General features: G+C 42.9%; 1 protein-coding gene across 3 annotated transcripts; it reads right to left on the bottom strand.

Moving 5' to 3' along the window:
• Positions 1-16,576: 16,576 nt before the first annotated feature.
• stau1 (staufen double-stranded RNA binding protein 1) lies at positions 16,577-27,518 on the bottom strand. Of its 3 annotated transcripts, none has more exons than XM_061257272.1 (15): positions 27,337-27,518; positions 25,681-25,953; positions 24,999-25,120; positions 24,484-24,628; positions 23,422-23,560; positions 22,927-23,098; positions 21,984-22,079; positions 21,546-21,758; positions 20,933-21,076; positions 20,234-20,380; positions 19,804-19,879; positions 19,249-19,568; positions 18,680-18,802; positions 18,030-18,109; positions 16,577-17,458 (listed from the first exon to the last, which is right to left on the bottom strand). In XM_061257272.1, the coding sequence occupies exons 2-15, from the start codon at positions 25,865-25,867 to the stop codon at positions 17,371-17,373; spliced, it is 2,052 nt and encodes a 683-aa protein (XP_061113256.1). In that variant the 5' UTR covers positions 25,868-25,953; positions 27,337-27,518; the 3' UTR covers positions 16,577-17,370. The 3 variants fall into 3 exon arrangements, with proteins under 3 accessions (XP_061113256.1, XP_061113252.1, XP_061113255.1); XM_061257268.1 differs by having other exon boundaries at positions 24,472-24,628; XM_061257271.1 differs by lacking the exon at positions 27,337-27,518 and adding an exon at positions 27,210-27,292 and having other exon boundaries at positions 24,472-24,628.
• Between the last annotated feature and the right edge of the window lie 274 nt (positions 27,519-27,792).

Genomic DNA, 27,792 nt, shown 5'->3' on the forward strand with positions numbered 1-27,792 from the left:
ATATGTATGACAGGCTAGCCCTGGTGCTAGTTGGGACCCAACCACCATCAAATCCAGTTACTACCTGTTAACATGTGGAAATGTAACTCTCGTAAGGGGATAACACATTCCCACAATCCCCCAGGACTACACTTACTGACACTATCCCAACTGCTCATCAATACCTGAAGGAGGGGGGTCTGGGTGCCTTCTTCTTCATCCTCAGCTTTCTCTCTAGGTTCCAAGATCACCTAACCAGATCAATACAGATCAATTTCAATATTTTTTTGGCCAGTATTAGCACTGATTTTGTAAAACTTGGAAGTCTTGAAATCAGAGCCTATAATGAAACCGAGAAGAACATACAGTATGCTGATTTTAGCCTGTCCCACAATGCACTGTGTAAGCTTCAGATCTGGATGTGAAAGATTTGGGTCCAAACATCCCTGACAATACTCTAATGAACTTACACTGAGGTTACAATTGTCAAGCACAGCTGTGGTTTACTTGTACACAGCTTTATTTAATTACACATGAATAATGTGTAATTATTCATGTGTAATAAAGGTTACAGACTACTAGCTTGTAGCCTAGTGGGTAAGGTACATGACTAGGACCCGGAAGGTTGGTGGCTCAAGCCCCAGTGTAGCCACAGTACGATGCGCACAGCTGTTGGGCCCTTGAGAAAGGCTTTTTAGCCCTGCATTGCTTCAGGGGGCTTGTCCCCTGCTTAGTCTAATCAACTTAATCACTTTGGATAAAAGCATCAGCTAAATAACAAATTATTATTAATTATTATATAGACACGTTCAATCCACTGCACAGAAATACTGTATATTGCAAACCTAAGTGTAATTGATACACATATAAAGAAATCATAAACAGTATAAAGTATCCTTTTTCCCTCGTGGAATTGCTGCTAAAAATAGTTTAACATTCGAAGCAATGATACAACAAAATACTGACTGAGAGCTTGAAATGGAGATGAATAGTTGTTGGTCGGAGTAAAGAAATATTGCTTACATTGCTGCAAATTGACAGGTGACACTAATGCTTTGAATTTGGGACACAGTGTAGGGGATTGTGCTTGGTGTTGGAATCATGATTGAAGGGTCATGAACTCAACACCTGGTGTGCTGCTAACTAACCCATAGCAATTGCATATACTGCTTAATTACCTGGAGCTGTTCCAGAAAGCATGTGGCTACATATAAATAGGCTGCTGCCTAGCATTATGATGCTATCACTTGTTCACCCCAATTTTAACTATGAAAAACAAGACAAGCAGTACATTGCTTAACAGTCAAACACCTATTCCTATTTCATGTATTCCTTTTGTATTTGTCAAGAGAAGACATGGTGACAGTACAGCTGGATGTGAACAGAAGATTATTAATAGACTTTGGTGCAGAGGCACACACTCAACTCGTGCACATATTCTGTAAGGAGCTGAAACAATTTGACCAATTTGCTCAGTCAACAGCATACGTTGCTATGGGAACCAGCTCGTTTGTCAATGGCCACTGTGATTGGCCACTGTGCTGGCTCTTATTGTTCAGCATGACCATATAAGGACACAATGGATTCACATTAATGCTGACACAAGGCTATTGTTACATCTTACATACTTAATTAAGGATGTAAAAATAGCCCTTCACTACACACTGTAGGGGTCCTCGCACGGGACTCCAAATTATGTAGGGTCCTCGCACGGGCCGCCAAATAACGCAGGGATTTTACTCTCTACGAAACCGGGGCGCCAGTTAAACGTTGTGTAGCAGTATAACTGCAAAAAGTAATCAGTCTCATAAAATTACTATTATCAGAATATCTAACCACAAATTTAGTATTTTAATTAATAATTAAAATAACCAATATTAATGATTAAACATACCGATAACCTGAAGGTTGGAAGTTCTTCGAAAGACTGCTTTAACTCGGCTCTCATGTCTATGCGATTCCAAAACGGACACCGGGGTTTAATAAAATATATTTATTAAACAAACATACAAACACATAACAGATAAACTAACGGGAAGTTAGTAAGGAAATTTAGTTGGGTATGTGTGTGTGCGTGTGTGTGGCGCGCGCAAGCGCGCGTGTCGCTAGAGTTCTGGGTGTGGTAATGAGTTGGGGTTAGCTGTGAGAAGGGACTACTTGCGTAGTTTTACTCTATATATGCGCAAAAGACGGCGAATCAATTCACGTACATATAAATGTAGCTAACCAAACACATTACAATGGTTGGATGGTAAATATTGAAACACAGATTCACAAAAACAGTTAAGACTAAACTAAACACTGGCTATGCCTGAATGTTTGTTTTCTTACTGAGTCCATACGCATTGCTGGATCCAAAAGACATGCTGTCCTTGTAGAAGAGGCGATGGTGCTGTGAATGGTGTCCGGGAGAGATGCGCAGGCTGGGGTGTTCCCGTCTTAGCAGCGCGTTGTCGTCTGATCCGCTGGTCCTTTTCCAGGTGTAAAAGTTCGTTGCTGTTTCGTTGTTGTGAGCTTTGCAGGAGTAAACTGATGTAGCGTTCCGCGTACACCAGTTTCCACTGGCTATAGGCCACGAAGTTACCGCGAGGTAACGGGGTGTGTCCGTAGGCCTGGTAGTGCGCTGTGCAGCATTCAGCCTCTGTCCGAGTCTCGGAGCAGATGAGCTGAAGCGAATGGCCAAAAAGGGTGCGTCGAAGAGAAGAAGCAGAAGAGGCAGAAAAAGCAGAAGAGAGCCAGAAGAGAGATCCCAAGAACGTGTCTTGCTCTTATACGGGACCGTTTATTGCTCCCGCCATTACGGGATTGGCTGAACCAAGTTAGACGTCATTCGTGGTGGACGTCGCAGAATTTTCCTGTGGGAATGTGGAAGTTGTAGTCCCTACATCCCCCCTGTGGTCTCAGGATGCGGCTGAAGCCAGTGTTCCTCGAGAGCACAAAAGTCAGTTCACAGTCCACAGGTCAAGTACATTGGGTCGGTAACACAGTTCACAATTGACTGACAAACATCCAGGCATTTATCAACAATTAACTAAACTGGTCTAAAACACATGATACAAACAATGTGAAACACTAAGGTCGAACAGTGAATACATTGTCACAAAACATGAGAAACCTTGGTGAAAGGGTTAGTCGTTTTGTTAGTTCAGGTGTTTTGTTAGTTATTGGATGGTGTCCAGCCAACCTTATGGCTGTGTAATCAGGAAGGAAATGGAGAGGTGGTCTCATTTCTAAATGATGTGGTAAGCTCACAAGTGGTCTTGTCTTGCTTGGGGAAGAGGTGGAGTAAGGCACACTGGGGTGTGGCAATATACTTGTAAAGATTACACTGTAGCTTCTACATGCAATACTTTACGATGGTGCAGTAGGTGTAGAATGAAGCAATGAACGTTTACGAGTTATAACAGGTGTCGGATTTGATTCTACAGCACCTACTTGCGATCTGCGTTTGCTGCTGCTACATGCAAATCTAAGTGGCTGCTATAAACTACCTGTTTATTTTGCCACCCCCCTTTGGTAGGAAAGGTGTGCAAAAGAAAGTGGTCAAAGCTTCAGCTGGGAGTCTGCCTGTGAGGAGACCACGGCTATAGATCAGTCTTATTCAGTCTTTTGATGGAGGTTGAACAAGACCAGATAGCTCTTTGGAGTGGTTACTCAAGGCATACACACTACTGAACAAAGGTTAGAGGCTTTAGTTGTCCTCAGAGGAACTGAAGAAGCTCTCTTCAGACAAGGTATCTTCCCTATCAGAGTCATGCTGGTGACTCTGAGGCTTGGGCCTACCGGGTCGGTCTTCTCTCCAATTCCGGCTGGAATCAGAGTGTGAGAAGCGACCACGGTGGCTCTTAACCGGGAACTTACTCACATGCCGTTGTTTTGAGCCATTAGACTTTAATGGGGCCACTTGGGAAGTGCCGGCGGGCTTGGTTGGAACAACGTGCTTAGCTGTTTCCAATACCTCGTTCCTGGGCACAATCCTGAAAGTGTCCCAGACCATTTGGGCTTCATTTCTTAATTCAAGGGCTGAGTGTTGGCCCCTTGAAAACAGTGAAACATGAGTTCGGACGCAGGGGTGCAGGTTGTGCACAAAAAGGGATTTGAAGACTTGATCTTCATCTAAGCCTGGTCCGTTTCTGCCCTGGAAAAATGCATGTTTAAGTCGTTGGTAAAAGTCTTTTGGTCGTTCTGTACGGCTATGTTTAACCTCCACAGATTTGATCATGGCTGTGGCCTGATCAAACCGTGGCAGGTACTCAGCTACCAACGCTTCACAAACCTTGGGATAGCTGGAACGAACCTGTGGTGGAAGTTGTTCCATAAATGTATGGATCTCTCTGGTAGAGGTTTTCCATACAAGTCGTACCTTTTCTCGATCGGTTGCCCTGGGCAGATCCGAGAGACAGTAGTCAACTTCTCTCAAGTAACTCTGAATGTTAAATTCAGAGTCCTTGGGGTCAAATGTGTGGACATACTTCGCCATGGCCTCTAGCTCCTCAAAGCGAAGACCATGTGAAGTTGCACTAGTCTGCCTGTTTGGAGAAGGAGAGCCTGAAATCACATTTGAATGTGAATGCGTTTCATGCGGAGCTCGACGTCCTCGGTTTGGTTTAGAGGGTGGAGCTACAAAACTGTCATTCTCACAATGGTTGGCAGAAGATGAATTGTCGCTGTCAGTGTACTGTACAGAGCTGTCACCTATCCTCTCAGTTATAAAGGGAAAGCTAGCGGGATTAGCGTTGCTTTTTGTGTGCCCAATTAATAATGTTAGATCTCCTCTACCGTGTCCACGGGAGGGTTCCCTGACCTCCTCACGAGAGGGGTGGGCATGGAAGGTGCAGTCCTGTACTTGCCTGACTGTTTCTCCCTTGCGGAGATGGACCACCGTTGGGATGGAGTCCCCCCTTTCCCTCTCCAGGGAAGAGGTGGGCAAACCATTGCATGGGTGGTCAACAGCACTGCAATCTGAGGAGACTGACGAGTCTCCATCAGAGCAAGCTGTGGAACCGGGATCTGACAAACCCGAATCAATTTGTGACCCCCCTTCCCCCGCCTTGTGGTGTAAGGAGGAAGCAGGAGAAGCTGGAGTTGGGCAAGCCTGAGAAAGCAGGCTTACAGAAGAGAGTGGATGTGGTAGCTTGTGGCATCCACTCTTCAACTGAAATAATTCCTCTCTGTAGGAACAAAGATCTGATTCGGCTGAATGCAGATCACGCAAGTATTGTACTGCTTTCTTGCCAACAGTTTGAAGCTCAAGTAAAACACTGGTGTGTTGTCCTCTGAGGTATGCCATCTCTGAGTCTAAGTTTTTGTTGCTCTGAAGAGCAAGACTAATCTGTCTGGCAAAATTCAAGACCAGACAACTTAGAATTGGGTCTTTTGAATGGTTGGGGGAGTGACCTTTCTCGTTGATTAATGAGAACATTTCTTTCCTACAATCAGTGAGGTTCATCTGATTCAGGAAAGCTATGTAGCCAGGTGCTAAACCTTGGGCTAAAAAGGAAAGGTACTCATCAATAGATATGGGTTCCATATCTCAAGCCAGATAAAGCTAAAAGCTAAAATCAGTAACTTAAGAGGGTACTCTTGAAGTTAACAATTTGACAAGGGCCTTGAGCTCCTAACAGTTGGCAATGAATTGTTTCCCAATATCACAATCCAACATACAAGTTGTGATGAAGGATAAAGAATTTAAAACGCTCTTTGAATATTCTCTATAACTATAGTACAAGGTAGCTATAGCATCACACAGGGACTCGAGTTGCACTAGCGGTACTGCAATGCAACAACAGCAAAATGAACAAACATATGGCGGATATTCAGACCGTAAAATAGGAACTGTGATGCTGATCACATTAATCCTAAATACCAGAATGTGATTGGTTGAAATTACAATTAAATTTGGATTTAAATGTCAAATTCAATTAATTATTAAAATTACTTTGACCAAGTAATTATAATTAATAATACAGTGCGGCTAATAATACTATTATTGATAATACGTATTATACCGGAAGGTAAATGCCAATCAACAAACTACCGTGTAAGATTACGAATGTAATGCCACAATGTTACACGAGGGGGCAGTATATTGAGAAAGCGGCTCATGCAGGCTTTCAAAAATGGTACAAGGGTGACATCTAGCGGTATTTTCAAAAGATTGCACTGGTGGCAATTTAGCTGAGAAAGAATGCCGAGAATTCGTTCTGGAGGCACGTGACATGAGCCAAAGCTCGTCTTTCTCACGCAGAGCTCCAAATTAGGATGGGGAATTCGTTATGAAGTCACAAGACATGAAATTTGAGCCAAAGCTAGTCTTCCTCACACGGGGCACCAAAATATGTAGGGGTCCTCGCACGGGACTCCAAATTATGTAGGGTCCTCGCACGGGCCGCCAAATAACGCAGGGATTTTACTCTCTACGAAACCGGGGCGCCAGTTAAACGTTGTGTAGCAGTATAACTGCAAAAAGTAATCAGTCTCATAAAATTACTATTATCAGAATATCTAACCACAAATTTAGTATTTTAATTAATAATTAAAATAACCAATATTAATGATTAAACATACCGATAACCTGAAGGTTGGAAGTTCTTCGAAAGACTGCTTTAACTCGGCTCTCATGTCTATGCGATTCCAAAACGGACACCGGGGTTTAATAAAATATATTTATTAAACAAACATACAAACACATAACAGATAAACTAACGGGAAGTTAGTAAGGAAATTTAGTTGGGTATGTGTGTGTGCGTGTGTGTGGCGCGCGCAAGCGCGCGTGTCGCTAGAGTTCTGGGTGTGGTAATGAGTTGGGGTTAGCTGTGAGAAGGGACTACTTGCGTAGTTTTACTCTATATATGCGCAAAAGACGGCGAATCAATTCACGTACATATAAATGTAGCTAACCAAACACATTACAATGGTTGGATGGTAAATATTGAAACACAGATTCACAAAAACAGTTAAGACTAAACTAAACACTGGCTATGCCTGAATGTTTGTTTTCTTACTGAGTCCATACGCATTGCTGGATCCAAAAGACATGCTGTCCTTGTAGAAGAGGCGATGGTGCTGTGAATGGTGTCCGGGAGAGATGCGCAGGCTGGGGTGTTCCCGTCTTAGCAGCGCGTTGTCGTCTGATCCGCTGGTCCTTTTCCAGGTGTAAAAGTTCGTTGCTGTTTCGTTGTTGTGAGCTTTGCAGGAGTAAACTGATGTAGCGTTCCGCGTACACCAGTTTCCACTGGCTATAGGCCACGAAGTTACCGCGAGGTAACGGGGTGTGTCCGTAGGCCTGGTAGTGCGCTGTGCAGCATTCAGCCTCTGTCCGAGTCTCGGAGCAGATGAGCTGAAGCGAATGGCCAAAAAGGGTGCGTCGAAGAGAAGAAGCAGAAGAGGCAGAAAAAGCAGAAGAGAGCCAGAAGAGAGATCCCAAGAACGTGTCTTGCTCTTATACGGGACCGTTTATTGCTCCCGCCATTACGGGATTGGCTGAACCAAGTTAGACGTCATTCGTGGTGGACGTCGCAGAATTTTCCTGTGGGAATGTGGAAGTTGTAGTCCCTACAACACACATACACATACACATGCACACACATACCCTTCCTAGGGTAGTGTGTGCATGTGTATGTAGTGTAGTGGTTAAGGTACAGGCCTGGGACACGCAAGGTCGGTGGTTCGATCCCCACTGGAGCCACAATAAGATCCACACAGCCCTCGGGCAAGGCCCTTAACCCTGCATTGCTCCAGGAGAGGATTTTCTCCTGCTTAGTCTAATCAACTGTACATTGTTCTGGATAAGAGTGTCTGACAAATGCCATTACTGTAATGTAATGTCATATGACAATTTTCTATCAGGAATTCTGCTTTGCTGTAAATGGCAGGCATTTTTTTTTTTTTTTTTTTGATTTGTGCTGTGATTTGTGATTTGTAAAACTGGGTGCATGGCTAAATGCTACCATAGCATGTCTATCCCTGCTGAATTTGACTGTATTTTTTCCATGCTCCTGCCCTTACTGTGTGTGACGGAGTGGGAATGATATGATGGGCTGCTTTTAATTCAAGCTGCTGCAGGCAGATGCGTTATGCTACTGGAGATTGCATTTGGACTGCCTAGCTACAAATGGCAGGGTTGATACTAAGATGTGTTCTTGTGTAAGGGTGCTCTGGTTTGGGCTGAGCCAGCTGGGGCTGAACGTGAAGGTTATCCCAGGCTCTTCCGCTCCACTGTCTGCCTGGCATCCTGGCAGGCATCAGGAGGATGATGGGAAATCTTTACTCAATGAAGGATGGCACCTCTATTCCCTGACAGAAACATAATTCCCCTGTTCTAGACTGTATTATATTTCATAACATTGCAGATGTCTCTTAGCGCAGGGAGAACCTCCTTGAATTAGTTTAGTTTTCACTTTGCTGTGTTATATCCGGTTCCTTTCATTCCTTTTCATTGTGTAAAGTTGCATTGGCAATGACCTATGGATCAGGGGCCGCAATTATGGCTTTAATTACCATAAATCTGATTCCACAATGCCAGATTCATGGTCACTGTCCTTGCTCAGATTTATGAACTATACTGAAGGGTAATTATCAGTCATTCATTTACCTTAACTAAAAATAGCATAGCTTTTCATATATTGTTAATATGGTTTAAATTACATTTAATTATATTTAATTATATTTAATACATTATATGGCAAATGAACAAAAAGTAACGTTTGCCCTCAGACAATAGAAAGGTTGAATTCAGAGGAAAGGATCATCAGATTAACAACCTTTGGAAAAGTATGAAGTCATACCTGTCAGACTGCAGTCTGCTCCATGGCTTCACACGCACATCGTGGGCTTTATTGAAATGCGTGAAGTGTGTTAACAGCACCTTCTACTGCAATCTGCTGGAACTGCACTGTAGTCACCAACTACCATTCTTATAACCGTCAGTATTTGCCAGTGATTGTCTTAAAGAGATTCTGTAAAAGGAGGGTATAGATTCAACTAAAATGTGAACCTTTTGATCTGAAGCATTTGTTTTTCACTTAAAAATAGTATAGTCAGCTTAGCCATCATGAAAACTTGCCAAATTGTATTCAGGCCAAAGTATTTCAAACCCTGTCCTGTTGCAGCAAATCTGATGGCTCAACACAATCTGCCAATAGTATTTGTTTCATTCAGGTTTAATTCTGAGCAAGACTTCAAATCTGCAAACAAATTATGGTCCAGCCAACACATTCATATCTTGACATGTTTAATTATATGAAATATGTTACTCTTTATGTCTGTCCATCAAATATAAATAATTTCATCCTTAGTTATTCTTGGGAGCTGTACATCACACTCTCTACTGTGGATCAAATAATTTGGCAGGCACAAATAAATTACAATGGCCAGGCCTCTTAGCAGCTGACAATCAAAATAAACCCGCCAAGGGGTGATATGAGTTGTGAATTTTTAAAATATTAATATTTATGCTTAAATAACACATCACAATGTCGGATGACACCACCATTCAAAGACATCGAGACATACAGTGGATTTCTTTGAGACATATTTATCTGTTATTTTAAGAATACAACAAAACATTATAATTCCTTGTATACCTGCATTGGCAGAGCTTATTTCAGTTTCTCCTCTCTGGAGCTTAAATAACAAGCACAGAACCTCCATATGAGATGTTTAAGATGATGGCACAACAAAGCAAGCAGTGTTTATTCAAGTATCAGTGAATTTAGAAGCAAGTGAATTTACAGATGCACAAATCCTTTTTCTTAGCAGTGCTGTCCCTAAGATTTTTAGCTCCAGAGTCATCTCACTAATTATCCGTTATGTTTTTGAGAATTCACCTCTCTTGTTCTTGGCTTTCTTGCTATTCTTATGAAAGAAGATTAAGAGGAGGCCTCTCGCACAGAGGGAAGTTAATTAGGAAGATCTGTCTCCAGATCTTAGCTGCCTCTTAGTGGAGTCCCATCAGCCCAGGTCTTGGGAAGCACAGCATATTTTTATAATTTTCTATCCTCAGTGTGCACTGTATTAACCCATAACTAGCTAAAACAACTAATTCCATCACGGTACACAGTATTATAAAAGATAAACTTTTTAATCTGATCAAGATTTAGATCAGAATAGTACTGCTTAGAAAAGGTAACATGACAAAGGCAATCTTTGCTAACAAAGAGAGCTAGTTTGTATTCATACTTTAAAATAGTTTATAAATTTCATCGGCTAAAATATTTATCTATGTGGAATGTGAATTGCGGTAAATAAATTGTTGGTAGCCAAGTTAAAAGAATGATTTTGCAAGCTGTTTAGACATATAATGACTCATAATTAACATTTATTGATCTACAATAAATAATGAACCATATTATTGCAGAGTTGAAAAGCTATAGAAGAGCTAAGAAGTCCCTGGCTTTATTAGCGATGATAACTCATTGTCCAAGTAATATAAAATTAACAAATGCAGGGCCAATAACAAAATTTCAAGAATGTTGGATTGTTTTGATACTTCTATTGTCTGTGCATAATAAATAAAAAAGTAACAAACTACATAGACATATTGTTAGAAAAGGAAGCAGTACTATCATTTTTCTAAGAAAATAAATGCATTTCATCTTATCTTTTAGCATAAATACTGCCACACAATGTGATATTTGTCCTTGTAGAGGCAATATTTAACATCCCCATTGCAGCCACTGGGCCAGCTTCACTGATATAGATTAAACCTAATACTAGACTAACAGACAAAGATTAAACCTAATCCTAGACTAACAGACATAAATTAAGCCTAATCCTAAACCAAATTTTATTTTGAATGGAAATTCTCCATACAAAAGTCCAGGACTAATCTTACTGTCTGTGAAACTGACCCTATATCACTCAATAACCCTCAGTGGGGGTGTGAGTCTAGCTTTGAGGAACTAACTGAATCCAGTGGCCACCTGGAATGTGAAAATGAAGTAAAGGTTTAGTAACATCCAGACTTTGATGTAGAGGGGTAGGCTTCCCATCTGTGTAATAGTTTACCCACTAATCTCAGCTGAATCCCGGGATTTAGTCTCATTGGCATTATGATGTAAATCCATGCAAATTGAAAAGCTGGATTAAAAAACACATAGTCCATGTGATCCCTATATCCTATTAGCAAAAAAATACGTAATTAGATATGCAGTAGATTGTGTTTTCTGTTAATTATCGCAGTTTCAGTGGTACTAAATGTGGGAACATTTTACAACATGCCTGCGGGGTACTGAAATATTTTGCTGCAAAAACAGTGTAATTACTGTATATTCAGACTCTTTATTCAGTTCTCCAGTGAGAAATTAGTAAACACTCTCATAATTTGAGCATGGATTTGAAGTAATTTTATAGTAAATTGTTGCAGTCAGTTATAGTATCACCAAAATCTCCATGTGTTTAGAAGCAGTTAATGATCTACCACAGTATTTTCTGAATGTCATAGCATTTAAATTGTAGAGACATATTTATCCTTAATACTGAAATATTAAAAAACATTATTACTAAAACATTCTTTTTTTACTTTGTGACCAATGATTATTGGATAACTGTTCTCACATTAATCTGACAGGTGGATTCCTATTGGTTATTCAAAGTAATTTCCACTAATCCAGTCAGCTAAGAGTGCATGAATTCAGAAAGACTTTGCCCCAGACTTGGATGGAGAAAACCAGTTTAGCTGGCTGGATTCTTGGAGGTGCTTCTCATAGACACTCATACTGGGAAAGTAGTCAAATAGGTAAAATGCAGCCTTCTGAAATGTGAGCACAATGATGGTGTTGGTTGACCTCTGTGATGCTGCTGTGTACTACGTCCTGTGCTCCATGCTGTGTATCCTGCTGACACCCCGGCTAATGGAGGTCGAGCTGGTGCTCATCGCCGGGGTACTGGGGTGTCTGTTTGCCCTGGAGTTCTTAAAATGCGGCGCAGAGACTGCAACTCGGCCGCCAATGAGCAGACAGCCAAGCTTGTGAGGGAGATGGGACTGAAGGCCCATACTTACACGGGTGACCTGGAGAACCGCACCGCAATCTACAAGACCGGCGAGTGGGTGAGGAGCGAGGAGGGCCGTGATGTAACCGGCGTGGTAGCGGGACGGCGGAGTGACCCGGTGACCTGCTGGAGAGGACCCTGCTCATCAACTGCCGCGCCTTTTCTGGGTGAGGTCACTGCATTCGGTCCAATAGCAGGTTTGCTATGGCAGACTGGCAAACATGATGCCAATTTGTCATTCAGACGTTGACTTAAAAATTGACTTTGGTTCATTCAGTGGAGTGAAGAGATATGATTAAGTACATATAATAAAGTGTGGGTGCAATAGGTCACAATGTTGCATGATGTGCATTATAAATTAGATGACACAAACTAAAGATGATGTGATTTTATGGCTCACTCTTGAAACAAATTATGTTTCAGCTAAATTTGGAACATGACAGAGAATGCAGTGTCTATTCAGATTTATTTGAAGCAAATTCTTAAATTCTGAAACTATGATGACTCCAATAAGTAAGGGTTATGGTTGAGGGATTAATAGTCATAAAGACACATGACAAATTGACCCTCTTGGGAAATGGGCTGCATTTATATTGCACTTTACAATTGATTCCTCGCATTCACCCATTCACACACACACACACACACACACACACACACACACACACACACACTCACATACCAACGGCAACTGGCTGCCATGCAAGGTACCAACCATCTCGTTGGGGGTTGTCATTCTCAGGGACACACCCAGGGCAGGGGATCGAACTGGTAACTCTCTGACTGGCAGACGACCGTGCATCTCAAAGAACAAATTATAGGGGAACGTGATTTCCCCCGATCCTCTTACTGTAGAAAGATTTCCCCTGTGTGCAGACTGGCTTAACCAAGAAGGAAGCCAGGCATTCATCCCATTATAACAGGTTTCTTTTTTCAATGAACAACACCTCATAGCATTTTCTGTGTTGTGCTAAACATCATCAATTACAACAGGCCTTAAAAATATCACACCGACACTAGTACAACTGTGGCTGACCCAAGTCATTAGTTTAATCTAAATTTCCATGAGCTGTTATTGATCCTAACAGCTAATTAATGTTTAATATTGATTCTCTTGTAGTAACAAAATAGCAAAAAATGTGCTTTAACAAGTAAAAATTGCACATTATGATATAGTTCTTAATAACCCCTATTGGGAACAGAGCTCTCCAGGCTTATTTTGAACAGCTGGTATTAGTTGTAGGTCACATTGATTGCTTTGTCTGCAGTCCCTTTATCCGAGCTCACCTCTCTTTTCCCTGTGTCTGCATAGGTGACAAAGGCCTTCCTGCCCCAGATGAAGGCTAAGAACCACGGACACTTCAGGACTGCCTGTGTGGAGGTGAGAGGCCCTGGGGAATGTGGTGGGGGAGCGAGTTGAAGAATTCCCAGAATGCATTAGTCCATCTGTATAAGGTACTTAATGGTGGACATAAGCGCAGGCCTCCCTGAAGGTTACAGGTGTGCTTTTTTCAAAAGCAAACTTCTTAATTGGTGACACTGTCCCGTATTCTATTATGTTTGTTTCATCGGTTCACTTAGTTGCATGAAATTTGCATTTGTGCCTATTTAAATTCTTTTTTTTTGCACAAATCTAGGTAACTAAACAGAAACCTGTCAAGTGATACTCCAACCACAATTTAAACCAAATTACAACAAACACATTAAGTAGTACCTTTTATTTAGCACCATCTAACATGTGGTGTGTGTCTTACCAAAGGTAAAAAACTTAAAAATAAAACACTCATATATGGAGAACAGAACAGAAAGGTCACAAAACAAAGAAAAGATAAGTAAGCATTCTAAGAATAGTAACAACATAATAAGGATAATCAGGATTTAAGAACAGTGTGTGCAGTGGGGGAGGGGGGGATCTAATTTATTGTATAACACAGTGCTTCCCAAACTCCTGGGGCCCCCTTGGCTTTCAAACCAACCAATTGCAATCTCAGAATTTTAACAAACTAATTAATTTTTCTTAATTGGTTGCTTTTCATGTTAAGAGGGCTTATTTGCCCTCTGAAGCCACATTGTGTCAGATATATATGCCATAAATTATGTTCCATTGTTCATATTTTGCTGTATTGCAAACAATTACATAAGAGGTACATTTTTTGGATCAAATGAAATACTGAGGTCAATAAATAAGCTCCTAATAATTTTGTTGAATATGTATTTAGAATTTGAAATAATTGTAATTTCTTTCAAATTTCTTCTTGTGATTTTATCAACACAATGCAGTTTTGGCTCTTGAATTCATCAATCTTCCAGATGATTGATTTTGTGGCCAGGGTTCCACACTTTCACCAATATCAGAAGCTTTGATCAGTTAAAAACATTTTTTATGTAATTATGTGCAATATTGCGGAATAACATGGGAACATGAGAATTTAAATCTTCATTGCATGCATAGTGATTTCTTACTTATTGTGGCTTAAGGCGGCACATAATTTGATGTTTTTCATGTTTAGAGGGATTAAGAAAATGAAAACTCTTTTTAAAATCTAGGATTGCAATTGTGGCTGAAATGAACATACACAGGGGGACTCAGGATGGAGTCTGGGAACCGTGGTGTAACCTACTATCCTGTGATACCCTGTGATATCTGAGCAACTCTGCACAGCATGAACAGCTTATTACATTTCCTACCACTCAGACTGGTACATGGCCTTCAGCTGTGAAACATAACTGAGTTACAGATGCAGAGGTACAAGAGGACTATGAAAACCGGCATTCTCATAATTCGCAATATAGCTCAATGAGCACAATGTGAACATGGCATTTTTATTCCTGCGGCATGCATAACCATTTCTGACTTAATGCGTTTTAAGAGGGTAAATAATCCATCTCAAAATGAATGCTAAAGTTATGGGATTACATGGGCAGGACCGGATGTTGAGAACCGCTTCCTTACATAATTCCTGCAGTGTCTGTACTCCATTTAAACTACTACTACTAGTCATGAGTTGCTGACAGAAGATGAGCAGTGTCCACCAGGTAAGTGAAGACCTTACCTGGTGGACACTGCCATGTTTGCTGTAAGATTCGGTGAGTGGATCTGCCTGTCCCACATGCTGGCATTGTTCACACACTTGCTTTTAATAGTGGCTGTGAAATGAATTCAATAACAATGAAGTCACATGTGCTATAACTGCTTGTTGTGCACCGAGTAGCCCAGTGCGCTATTAAATGGCAAAATCTCATAAAAAAGCCATAGCAATAGTGAGTCGAGATAATTATTTTTTTCTACAAGATTTTTTTCTTGACTGCTTTTCCAACCAGTCCCTTTTGTGAAACACTTTTTGCAGTCAGTAGCCGTGGACAACATTCTTTGAATGGAGATTCTCCATACAAAACTCAAGGACTAACAACTCCGCTTAATCCGTGTCCATGAAACCGACCCTTTGTGACACTGCTAATCTAATACATCCCCCAAATCCTTCCTTGCTTTGTGTTACATTGACCCAGTTGTGCTTTCTTCCCCTTTGCCTCTATACATTAGACATTTACATGCTATATCTGCCATGTCTTTGCCATATACAAATTATACCCCCATTTATGTATTGGCTTCAGCTTTTTTCCCAAATAATGGTGGAGCTCATGTTTGCTAATTTAAATTGGAGCTCATGTTTGCTTAACTGATTCAGGATCAGTTGCTGGGGGGCTTTTTCAGCTAAGCACTGACCTTTTTTCCACCCACAGGTATTGTCTCAGGGATGAGTTCTCTAACTTCCTCTCCGCTCTGCAGCCCAATTGCTGTGTCCGGCAGACCAGGTCCAAGTGTGCATTCCAGGCCTCATGTACTCGCCCCTCTTGTTACGAGCGTAAGTACGAGTGTTCCATCTCAAACACACCATTTTCTCTGTCAGTATTACTACTTATGAATGGCCCAATTAGATGAAAGACATGCCATAATGCTTTCACACTCCATGAAAGACAGCACATTACACACACTGTATAAAAACATCCATCATGCACTACTGCACTCTCCTGCACATATTTAAACACAGCCCTCTAGTTTGACCTTTGAACTCTCACCATGGATTAACGGTGCCTTTTCACTACACAGGCTGTGTCACGGGGTGCCAATGTGTCGGCCTACCGTTTCATGGGAGCAGACAGGTGCGTGTATCCCTTCTTCAATACCATGGAAAAGCATGTGGCCAATGGCCAAGCCAACGCAGCCAAAATTACCATCAGCCTGCTTCAATTTAAGAATCACACAGATTTCGATATACTGGGAAAATGGACCTCATGCTAAGGCAACTAAGATGTAAAACCAGTTCATAAAATAAGATGTCTAGTTCATTAAAATAAATGAATTTTATCACAGAGCACAAGATTTCACAATTGTTCATATACCCTAATCCAAAACAATTTAACATCTGCCCAGATGTTTTAAATTTGGTCAAACCTTAGAAACATTATACTATTTCAACCCCTATACCTAGTCTTTGTGTGTATTTAGATTAAAACTACCTTTCATATCTTGCACGTTAAATCTGTTTCCTATGGAAAGCCTTCATTAAGCCCTTCGGGCAGGTGGAGAGACACACAGCACACAGAGTTTGATACTGTGCACAACTGCACACAAGTTTTACTTACATTCCATGGGGAGCAGAAAATTGATGGTTTACAATGATGAGCAGAAGCATCAGAGGGTGGGGTAGGGGACTGAGGCGAAGGGAATCGTGCTTGGACCGTACGCAACAAACTTTTATTGCCCTCCCAACACCAAGGAAGGGGGCAACAGCACAGGACATCACACACAGCACATGAGTCACTGGACCTTTCAGCCCTACATGGAAACGTAGATAAACACTGCTTTTCTTCTTAAAGCACTCGAGGAAAATCAACAGTGGTCAACAGCCAACTTTGTCATATCCTTTCATTGGGTCTTACTGCACTGCACACATGCTAATACAACCCACCCCCCTTGGAACTTAACACTGGGGTTTAAAAAAAAAAAAAAAAAAAAAGAAGAAAAAAAAAAACATCAGCTTGATTCTTAAAGAAGCAAACCAATCTACTCAAAAAGTACACATTTATCTTTAGTGTTCTCTCTTTCTCTCTTCAAAAAACATGAAAAGAAAATAAGCCGCCGTATTCTTGGATATGAGAATTTCTTAAAACTATTTTCTAGAAAAAAAAATGTGTACAATTAAACAACATTAAAGAGATTTTTTTTTTATCAATCTTGTTTAACTGTGAACATTTTGTAACATACAGCAACCGTGATGATTTAGACACTACAGTGGCTTCAACTAACTGTAGCCCTCTAAAACAGCGGAGTTACACAAAAACACAGTGTGTGATTTTCTCTGGTGCTTCCCGAATCCCCCCCCCACCCCCAAACGGTGTCTACACAGTGCCGTCCAGAGTCTGTCCCATCGTGCTTGAGTTAGCCTGTTTCAGGAGAGATTCACCGTCCATTTCCTGCTTGCCACATCTATGGAAATAAATACATTTGCATTAGTTGACAATCATCCATTCTTATTATTTTAATGCAGTATTGATTGACCCGTTTATCACGTTGCTTAAGTGGATACATGGCTTCAGGGGCCGCGGAAGACACCGGCAAACCCAAACAATGACTTCTTATGTAATTAACTGCGCTAAGAGCTCCCTTTCCCTCCTGGGGCTGCACACCTGGACAGAGGTCAGATGTTTTGATACAGACATGACTAAATCACTGGATGTCAGGCAGGTTAGCACTGTTTTTCCATAGCATCCTCAGGGTGGGAGAGCCTCGGTCTGTAGGTTAATTAATTCCTCACCAGGGTAGCAAAAGTGAGCCTGTGCCAGCTACGCAATGACTGCACAGCATAGCTGCTGTTCTGATGAAGGTCCAACTGTGACAATTCTCTCTTCGTGTGTACATGACATGAGCATTTAAATGTTTAAATTAGTTTATCAATTTTAATTTTTTTTATCAACATCATCCAGAAGGTCAGATTATAGACCCGCTCCTGAGCATCCCGGACTCCTGATGTGGCCATCCCCCTGATGCCAGAACTCACCCAGAGATTGGTCCGTTGCCTGTCCTGTCATTGGTCTGTTGGTCCAGCTCTGAGAGTAACTTCAGTATGTTTAGCGCAGCCTGTGGAGAGAGGTTTAATTTCATCATTCATCTCCTATTCTGAAAAAAGAACTGCCTCCAAATACGTAAGACCAGAATACCAGAAGCAATTTACTTTATATAGATATTTAACCAACACTGCTGTATGGAGCAACTTAAAATACTGACCATGGTACAATGCAAATAGCCATTACAGATTCCAGACACAGCAAAGGACATATCAGCAATGGCCCAGTTACCGAGTGCACTCTAATGCACCGATCACAACCTGTGATTCAACACTCAGAACTGTAATCTGAACACTCTGAATGACTTGCATCTCTATGACAGCATGCTCAGCAGTCTGCAGTTTTAAATACAACTGTAACATTGTAGAACTACTCTATAACAAACACAATGACTGACAGGGAAGGTATTTTATTTCCCAGTATGTGCATATTAATTCAGAAGAGTGAAATGAGACAGAGCTTGCAGTTCGAGCTGGCGATGCGACACACCATGTTGTGACAGGACACTAACAGTACTCGCCATGTCATGACAGGACACTAACAGTACTCGCCATGTCGTGACAGGACACGTAACAGTACTCACCATGTCGTGACAGGACTCCACATCCTTCCCAATCCCGTGGCTGATGAGGGGTGGCTGGGAGGAGCAGTTGATCAGAGACACAAACTCATTCTTGTTGTTTTTGGGAAAGTCTTTGTATTCCACCTGCAAATGCAACACACAGAAGGCGACAGTAGGCAAGCTGCTCAGACGGAGGGACAGGTGTGTGTGTGTGTGTGTGTGTGTGTGTGTGTGTGTATGTATGTACGTGTAGGCCCTATACAGGTGCCTGTGTAAGCATTGTACAGTTGTGTGTGTATGTGTGTGTGTGTGTGTGTGTGTGTGTGTGTGTGTGTAGGCCCTGCACTGTTGACAGGTAGGTGAGCTGCTCAGATGGGTGTGTGTGTATATGTGTACCTGCAGGCCCTGCACAGTAAACAGGTAGGTGAGCTGCCAAGATGGGTGTGTGTGTATATGTGTACCTGCAGGCCCTGCACAGTAAACAGGTAGGTGAGCTGCCAAGATGGGTGTGTGTGTATATGTGTACCTCAGGCCCTGCACAGTAAACAGGTAGGTGAGCTGCCAAGATGGGTGTGTGTGTATATGTGTACCTGCAGGCCCTGCACAGTAGACAGGTAGGTGAGTTGCTCAGACGGGCGTGTGAGGGGCCCCAGGGGCAGGTGGGCCAGGCTGTTGTTGCTCTTCAGGATGGTCTCTGCAGTCAGGGACGTGCCGGCGTACAGCAGCTCATTGGCTATCATGGCAGTGAGGGTGGCCTTGGCCGGGTTTGGCGGGGCACGGCTGTAGTCCTTGGCATGAGGCCCCTGGTTGGCCCCCACTGCCTGGGCCACCTCGGGCACCATGGGCAGGATGCCCGCCGGCAGCTGCTGATGGCTCAGGAAGGGCAGACGGAACTCGTCTTCCTTGGCACCTGTGGAATTGTGGGAAACGATAACACGTTTTACAGCATGAAATCTTTCCAAAATGATTTCATCGTTAAAGTAGCATATGAAAATATGTTTCCCGAATCAGTTTCGCTTTAACTTCCATTACATTTCCGCAGTGTTTCCATGATGGTGGAAGTCATGAGGTTAGTCATTGCTGCCATGCCCTTCCAGACCAATGTAATTGATCCCTGATCTAAGAACAAGGCCTCAAACACTCACCCACTGCCCCATCCTCCACTGAGCCGGGCTCAAAGAAGGTCACTTTCCGCCCATCTCCTGGCTTCTTCATTGGTGGCTTTAAGCATAAAATACACACACACACACACACACACACACACACACACACACACACACACACACACACACACACACACACACACACACACACAATATTGGTCACTACAAGCATAAAGCAAATGCATACCAAACCTTTATAAGAATACAGAACCTTTAAAGATGTGCACTAGGACCTGGGAACTTCACCCAAGTTCACAGAATGAAGAAAAGGCTTGTGTCCTGCGCGAGATTCTTCATAATAAGAATGCAATAGTGCCTTCCTGAATTATAATATAATTCATGATCTGCAGTAGTGACCAGAAGGAGCTTTAATTCTGAACACATGAAAGGAAGAGGGAGCTGGCCCTTTCACCTTTTCGTCAGTCTTGAGTGCCGGTTTGGGGGGTTGAGGCTGAGGCACTTTGAATCCCATCAGCTCCAGCATCTTCTCAGCTGCGTTGCGCTTGGCCACCTTCTTGCTGGGGCCCATGCCCTCGGCACACTGCCCACACACCTTCACCTGGAGCAGAGAGCGCCGTGTCAGAGCCCAGAGTGAGCCGAGACCTCTCAGCCGCATATCACACAGGTCACATCATAGACTCAGTACAGGTGCTGCAGACCCACCAAATATAGTCAGGCTATGTTATATTTCACACTAAAGGTACTGGAGAGAACAGAAGTACTAGCGCAAGGTGCAGAGTCCCTGAAACACAGGAACACAGAAGAGGAATACTTGCATACCCTGTTGATGCTCCAAAACAAATAATGATTGAACCATGCAGAATGGTTGGGAAGAAACATTAACCATCTGCAAGGTTCAATAAATGCCGTTATTTGTGGCATTTGTGGAGCATCAAGTGAGTGTGTGAGTCTTTTAGATACTTTGTGTGTCTTTAACATTAAAGCCTTGGTTCTCAAACCTGGGTGTTTCATGAATGTTCTTGAATAGCTATGACCAAGAGAAACACTACGGCACTACAGATGTTGAGTCGTTCAGCACTCTCTGATGAACACACATATGGAAAGAGCCGGAACTGAACTCCGCGTGTGGCTGCTCTCCAGCCGCTCCCACCTGCATGATGAACTCCCTGCGGCGGGGCAGCCCGCGCTCCGTCACCAGGCTGTACTCGGGCTCCTTCTCCTTATTGGCCTGCTGGATCTGCGCCAGGCGGCTGATGGGGTTCATGCCCTGGCCGTACTCCGGGCTGGTCTGGAGCTGGGGGGCAGGGGGGGTATTACAATCAGGAATACGGAGAACAGGAGCCACAGTGCATCGCTACAGGGCAGCTGATGGTGGTAATCCTTCACCAGAATGACCTTTTCCTCTTGGCATCCTGACCGGATATCCCCTTTCCTCTCCCTTATAACCCTGGTGATATTTCCAGCCCTCTGACCTCTGTCCCCAAGCCCATAGTTTCCACCTCCTCCTTTTCACTGCTGCTGAGAAGAACACCCGGTAGTATGGACCATCCAAACGTGAATCTGGACACCTTGTCCACAGCTATGTTTCTATCTGTCCAGTTATCTCTCCCATGCTCCAGCCCACCTGACTACTTCCGTCTCCTCTACATTATCCTATATCCTCCACCTCACCTCCATCCTCCCATCTCCTCTACATAATGACTTATCCTCCACCTCTACTCTGCTCTCTCCACTGCATAATGACTCCACACCGGCCTCCTGACCTTGACGATGGACTTGGTTTTCTTCTTGATGCGGGGCTGCAGCTTCTCCACCACGGGGAGGTGGGGCAGTTGGCGCAGTTGCTCCAGCACCGCGGCTGCTGCGCATTTCTTGGCGATCTTTTTGCTCTTCCCTTCGCCCTCCCCCGTGAACTCCCCCACCGTCACCCGCACCACGAAGCTCTTCATGTGTGGCGGCCCTGCCTCCTTCAGTACCTGAGGAGCGGGAGTGTGGGGAGAGTAGGGAGAGAAGGAACGAACAGAGGAACAGATAGCATTGGTGAAAAGAAAAGCAGAAATTAAAATAAGAAAAGCAGACAACAATAGCTTAGATTTAAACTCTTGCTAGTGTTCTGATTTGACCTATTAATTGCTTTTTCACTGTATTGTGTTGTACTCATAAAGACTCAGATAGACATGGAATATATAGATGTTCCATACCTCAAAGTTCACAGGCATGTTCCTCTTCAGTGCAATTTCAAAAACTTGACTAATTTCTGATTTGTTAAGGTTCTCTTCTGATGGCTCTCCATTCATCTGTAATACATTAGATTAATATCACAACAGTCCTTTTCACTAGGGCTGTGCATGCTTTAAAGATCATGTCAAAGTAGGGAAAAGCAGTCACTCTACAATCAGACCCACTGAAATGAAGTGAAATTTAAAAAGAAGGGCTCGTTGGGCTGTGAGCTGCAGTGATGTGGTAGCAGGGGCAGTAATGTGTCTATATGGGAGATGGATGGGCATTAGAGTTGTGGCAGTAGGGGCAGTAGTGTGTCTATATGGGAGATGGATGGGCATTAGAGTTGTGGTAGTAGGGGCAGTGGTGTGTCTATATGGGAGATGGATGGGCATTAGAGTTGTGGCAGTAGGGGCAGTGGTGTGTCTATATGGGAGATGGATGGGCATTAGAGTTGTGGTAGTAGGGGCAGTGGAGTGTCTATATGAGAGATGGATGGGCATTAGAGTTGTGGTAGTAGGGGCAGTGGTGTGTCTATATGGGAGATGGATGGGCATTAGAGTTGTGGTAGTAGGGGCAGTGGTGTGTCTATATGGGAGATGGATGGGCATTAGAGTTGTGGTAGTAGGGGCAGTGGTGTGTCTATATGGGAGATGGATGGGCATTAGAGTTGTGGTAGTAGGGGCAGTGGTGTGTCTATATGAGAGATGGATGGGCATTAGAGTTGTGGTAGTAGGGGCAGTGGTGTGTCTATATGGGAGATGGATGGGCATTAGAGTTGTGGTAGTAGGGGCAGTGGTGTGTCTATATGGGAGATGGATGGGCATTAGAGTTGTGGTAGTAGGGGCAGTGGTGTGTCTATATAGGAGATGCATGGGCATTACAGAGCTGTGGCAGTAGACCGTGGCTAAGGGAGGGCACCACCTGTGGAAGCTGCTCCAGGAGTGGCTCTTTCTGCAGGGTCTTTAGGGCTTTGGAAGCGGCGTCGTGTTTGGCTGCCTGCCGTGTGCGCCCCTTCCCGTGAAACTGCTGGCCACCGATCGACAGCTCCATGTGGTACAGGACCGGCCCGACTGGGGGGAACGGGTAGTAGTACCTGCTCCCAGGGAGAGAAGAACATCCCGGTCAATTTACTGCTCGCCTGCACAAGGGTTAGCGCCTCAAAAGAGGTCTTCTGAGGAAAAAGCAAAATCTCCCGCTGCTGTACTGCATGGTACAAATGTTGGTAATAAATAACTTCATTGTGTGTGTGTTTCTGTGTGTGTGCGGGCACGCAAACACGTGTAGGTGAAGAGTAAAGGAGTGAAAATTGCATACATTGAAAGATAGATTTCCTGGTTTCTTTCTAAACAGAATTATTCTGCGGACATGTTCAGCATCGGGCATCTTTAAGGGAGGGGAGTGCTGAGCTGACCCTACCGCGGGTAAGGACCGGGGGCCCGCACATTGTAGTTGAAGCTTGGCCTCATCCCAGGATACGGATCAATGGGCTTGTAGATTGGTTTCTTTCCCAGCTTCATACAAAGTGCGTTTAGCTCTACGGTGTGAGTTATGCTGTCTAAACAAATAAGAAAGGACCATTACAGAAACCAATTACCATGAATCAAGAAAGTACATATCAGCATTACAAAAATATAGCTATAATGCTGCTCAGTGTGAACATGGGGACAACATGGCACATTTTTAATTATACATCAATATAACTGCAAAATGATTAAGCCAGTGAGGTCACAAGCATGACACAAACACAAATAGACTGCTGACTCTGTTACAGCATATGACCAACATTAGATCTAAGTATTTATTCCTGTCTGGCTGCAGAATATTACACAACTGAACACCCTGAACACAACTAAATAAAATAAAATAAATAATAATTAACAGACAATGGTTATGCAATATAGAGTATAGAGTTACAATAAACGGCACAATCGGGATACAAACCATGACTGGTTAAACTATTGCAATAAATGTGGTGTGTCAAAACATAAGACCAGACAGACAGAAAATAAGAAAATAAAAATTGAGGAGGGTAGTCAATTAAAAGGGAGAGAGAAAGTTACCCACTCAACTGCTGATTCAGACATACAATTGGCATTGTTCACGCGATGACTGCTCCAAACGTCTGCAGCAAATTGTGCCTCACTTTCGCACTGAAAGCGGCCATGTCTGAGCTCAGGCAGGGAGTGTGGCTGAACGGCTTATTTTAAATTAACTATCATTCCTGCTTCATGGCTTACATTCAATCATCATTTGTTCACGATTATGTAAATGCAAGTTACATGAATAATATGTGCATTAAAGTGATAGATAAAAATCGAAGACAAATATCGATTGAATCTAAGTCAATATACCAGCAGCCAACAGACACGTCCCACTTACAGACCGCACACACATGCGCGCTCACACGCGCGCTCACACGCGCTCATGCGCACGCACACACACACATACCCCCTTGGAACAGCCCACCTGGGTTCTTGCCTGTGTTGCGGGGGCTGCGTATGCTGGGTTTGGGTAGTGTGGTCTGAGTCAGGGCTGAGGCAGCCGCAGAGTGCTGGGCCTTCTTGATGCTCGTACCCTCAGCGTCCCAGTGCTGATCACCCAACGTCAAGCGTACTGAGAAAATCTGCATACGGGGAAGAGAGGCATGCTGGGACTGGAGAGCCACTAATCTTTCTAGCTCTTGCATGGCTAGATTTCTTGATTGCAGTTTGATTACAAATAACCTGAATATTCAAAGTGAAACACAGTACACCCAACACATAGATCAATAAGTCTAATAATCCAATTATGTAATTGGTGGTTTATATGGAGCAAAAACCAGGCATGGCATAGTACTCCAGGATTAGGGTTACCAGACATGTTACTTTATGTAATGATACTACTGACACTGAATCTTAAAAAATAAAAATGAAATACAAAGAAATAAAGATAAATACATTTGTTCTACTTTGTTTATATGTTCATTTTGGAGATATCGCACAGAGATAACAAACCTTCGAGTGAGCTGGTCCCTGCTCACTGAGCAGCTTGTATTCAGGCTGGATCTTGTTGAAACGGGCTAACTCATTCACCAGACACATTGGGGTCTTCTCTTTAGGGTTTGCCATGTTAGGTACTGAAAGTGACAACACAATGCCCATGATTACAGACTAGCTGCTTTTATTTATATTTTACTTTATATTTTATATATATATTATATATATATTTTATTTCCTTTTGTTTAAACTTCGCTTATTCTTAATCTGTTTGCTGTGGATGCTGTTAAGCATGCAAACTTGTACTATATGTGCAAACATACTTGGCCAATAAAACTACAATTATTTTCACAGCACCCATCTACTCAAAACAAACTACTGATGGCAGAATGACCTGCTTTCAAGTAATGTGAGGTCAACATAAGATGTTCATATGGACCTTCCTGGTGGGAAACTAACATGAAAGTGTCTGTGATACAAATAATGGATGGGGCTACCGGTGGGTTTGCGGAATCAGCGACTTGCTGATGTGAAGCAATTATCGTGTGACACTGTGAACAGAAAAGTTAGATTGTTGTAGCTCATTGTAGCTCCACCCATTGAGGGGTTCACTTGTCCATCAACAGACTCAAATCCCTCTGCTCCCCCCTCCCCTCCCAGACCCCACCGTACCAGCATTCCAAAAACAATGAGCTTGTACCTGCAGGTGCACTGAAGGGCGTAGCCGAAGCAGAGGGCAGGGCGGAACTCCGAAGGGGGTGGCTGGCACTCTCGGAGGGCAGGGTCCCAGAAGCACAGGGGATGCTGTAACCGGGATGGGGGAGCTGCAGGGGGGCAGTGCTGGACAGTGGGCTGCCAGGGGACAGCTGGAACTGGACCTGGGACATACTTAGGGTCTAGTGGCTTTGTGCTGGGTGGGACTTTTGAGTGCAGAGCAGCAGTGCAGTTGTGTGTGGGGTGAGACTGAAAAAGCCTTAATTGGGAGACAAAGACAAAGGAGGAAATCTTATTAGTCACTGGCTGTCTGCAAATTAATTTGTAAATTGCATCGTTTTCATGTAGATGTATAACTCTAAATCTCCCTGTATGACCCCGTAACGGGGGTGGTGCAAATGGCGAGTTGTTGCGATCAGATTGCCAACTTGAAAAGTCCACCTTCAAATGAATACAATGTTTGGACATGCTGAATGCCCGTAACAGTCTGCAATTACGTAACATCCAAATTATAGCCAGCCCATGTTGGTTAATGGACTCAAAGACAAGGACTGTAAGGGAAGGGGCCAATCGAATCCACAAAGCTTGGCAAGTTGCCTACGTTAATCGCCGTAGACACTGTAGACACAAATAGCGAACGCAGATCACTAAGATAATTTGTGTCATCGTAGCGTGTTCCAGGCAGACATTCGTAATGAGAAATACGTTAGCCTAGATTACACAAAGTGATTTACCTGATGGATAACTCGATACCTAAATCGTTAACACAAGATATGAGCATTATCCTCATATTACGTTAACTACGTGAGAAAAACATTGCTATGACAGTCAATTTAGCGTACAATATCGCATGTTCCTAACAAGTTCGTTCGGCAATCGAGCCAATTAACCGGCTACTTAGCTAGCAATGGGTACCTTGCAAAATACTAACGATTACATTACAAAATCATCTAGCCGGCTAGTCGCAACGAAAGAAATCACGCAATACAACTGCTTGCTAGAAAGACAATTGAATATTGCAAAAAGATCACAAACAGTCTACTATCACACAAACTAACTCGATAAGCTACCTTGCTGATGCTGGCGAGTGAAAATATTAGCTAAAACATAAATGCATACAAATCAGTGTAATGGACCAGCATCACTAGCAGGTAGCTAGCTTGATAGAATATCAAGCAAACCTGTTATCTCTGCTAGCTTGCAATGACAAGCGAGCGTGCTAGAATTTGGATATTGTATGACATATCCACTCAATTTTCCAAAATTACTATGGAATAATTTGGCAGACAGACATGTCCTAACATCGGGAGACGATTTGAAGGTTTTTGGTTCATAGCCATCTAGCTAATGTTGAAATATCTGGACAGGATACCTTATACGCTAACGTTAGCGGTCACATTTTAAATTTGCAGCTTTAGTTACCCAACAGCAATCAATAGTTTGCCTCGTTTGTGAATTATAACCAGATAAAAATGACCATACGGAAAATGTGCCCTAACAACTGTCGCATTTTACCTGTTGGTGACACAATTAGTTAGCTGGCTAGTATGAATCACAAGCAGTGCACAAACTGTTAGCACGCTACATCAGCTTGCTACCAATCAATTGTAGATTGCTATCTAGAAAACATGCAAAACCTCACCTTTTAATTTTTTAATCCAATTGTTAATTACTCCATTGGCTGCAGTTCTTGGTGTATTTGTATTTGGTTTCTCCCCAACTGCAGTGTTTCTCGTATTATTAGAATTAAAATGTTTGTGAAGTGTGGGTGAGTAGAAGGCACAGGGCAAACACTAAAGAGAATGGCCCAGCCTCAGAGCCGCCCTTCCAGGAAGTGACATCAGGCAGCTGAAAGGAAGCGCCAAATAGAGGCTCTTCAGCTCAGGGGGAGCTCAGGCAATACAAGATTACAATCTACAAGCATTTTAAATTAAGTTTACTGGAATTATGAAAGCTACCAACTGAACATGTGGGCTTTTCAATTCCCTTATGCATTCAGCAGGAGCAAACTTTATCACTGCCCCAAACTGTCCGTTAGAGGGGATACTGTGCAATTTGGAATGTGCAATTCTACAGATCATTTGTAAGACATTAGTAA

The sequence above is a fragment of the Conger conger genome, chromosome 10 (assembly GCF_963514075.1).
Source record: "Conger conger chromosome 10, fConCon1.1, whole genome shotgun sequence".
NCBI classification, from domain to species: Eukaryota; Metazoa; Chordata; class Actinopteri; order Anguilliformes; family Congridae; genus Conger; species Conger conger.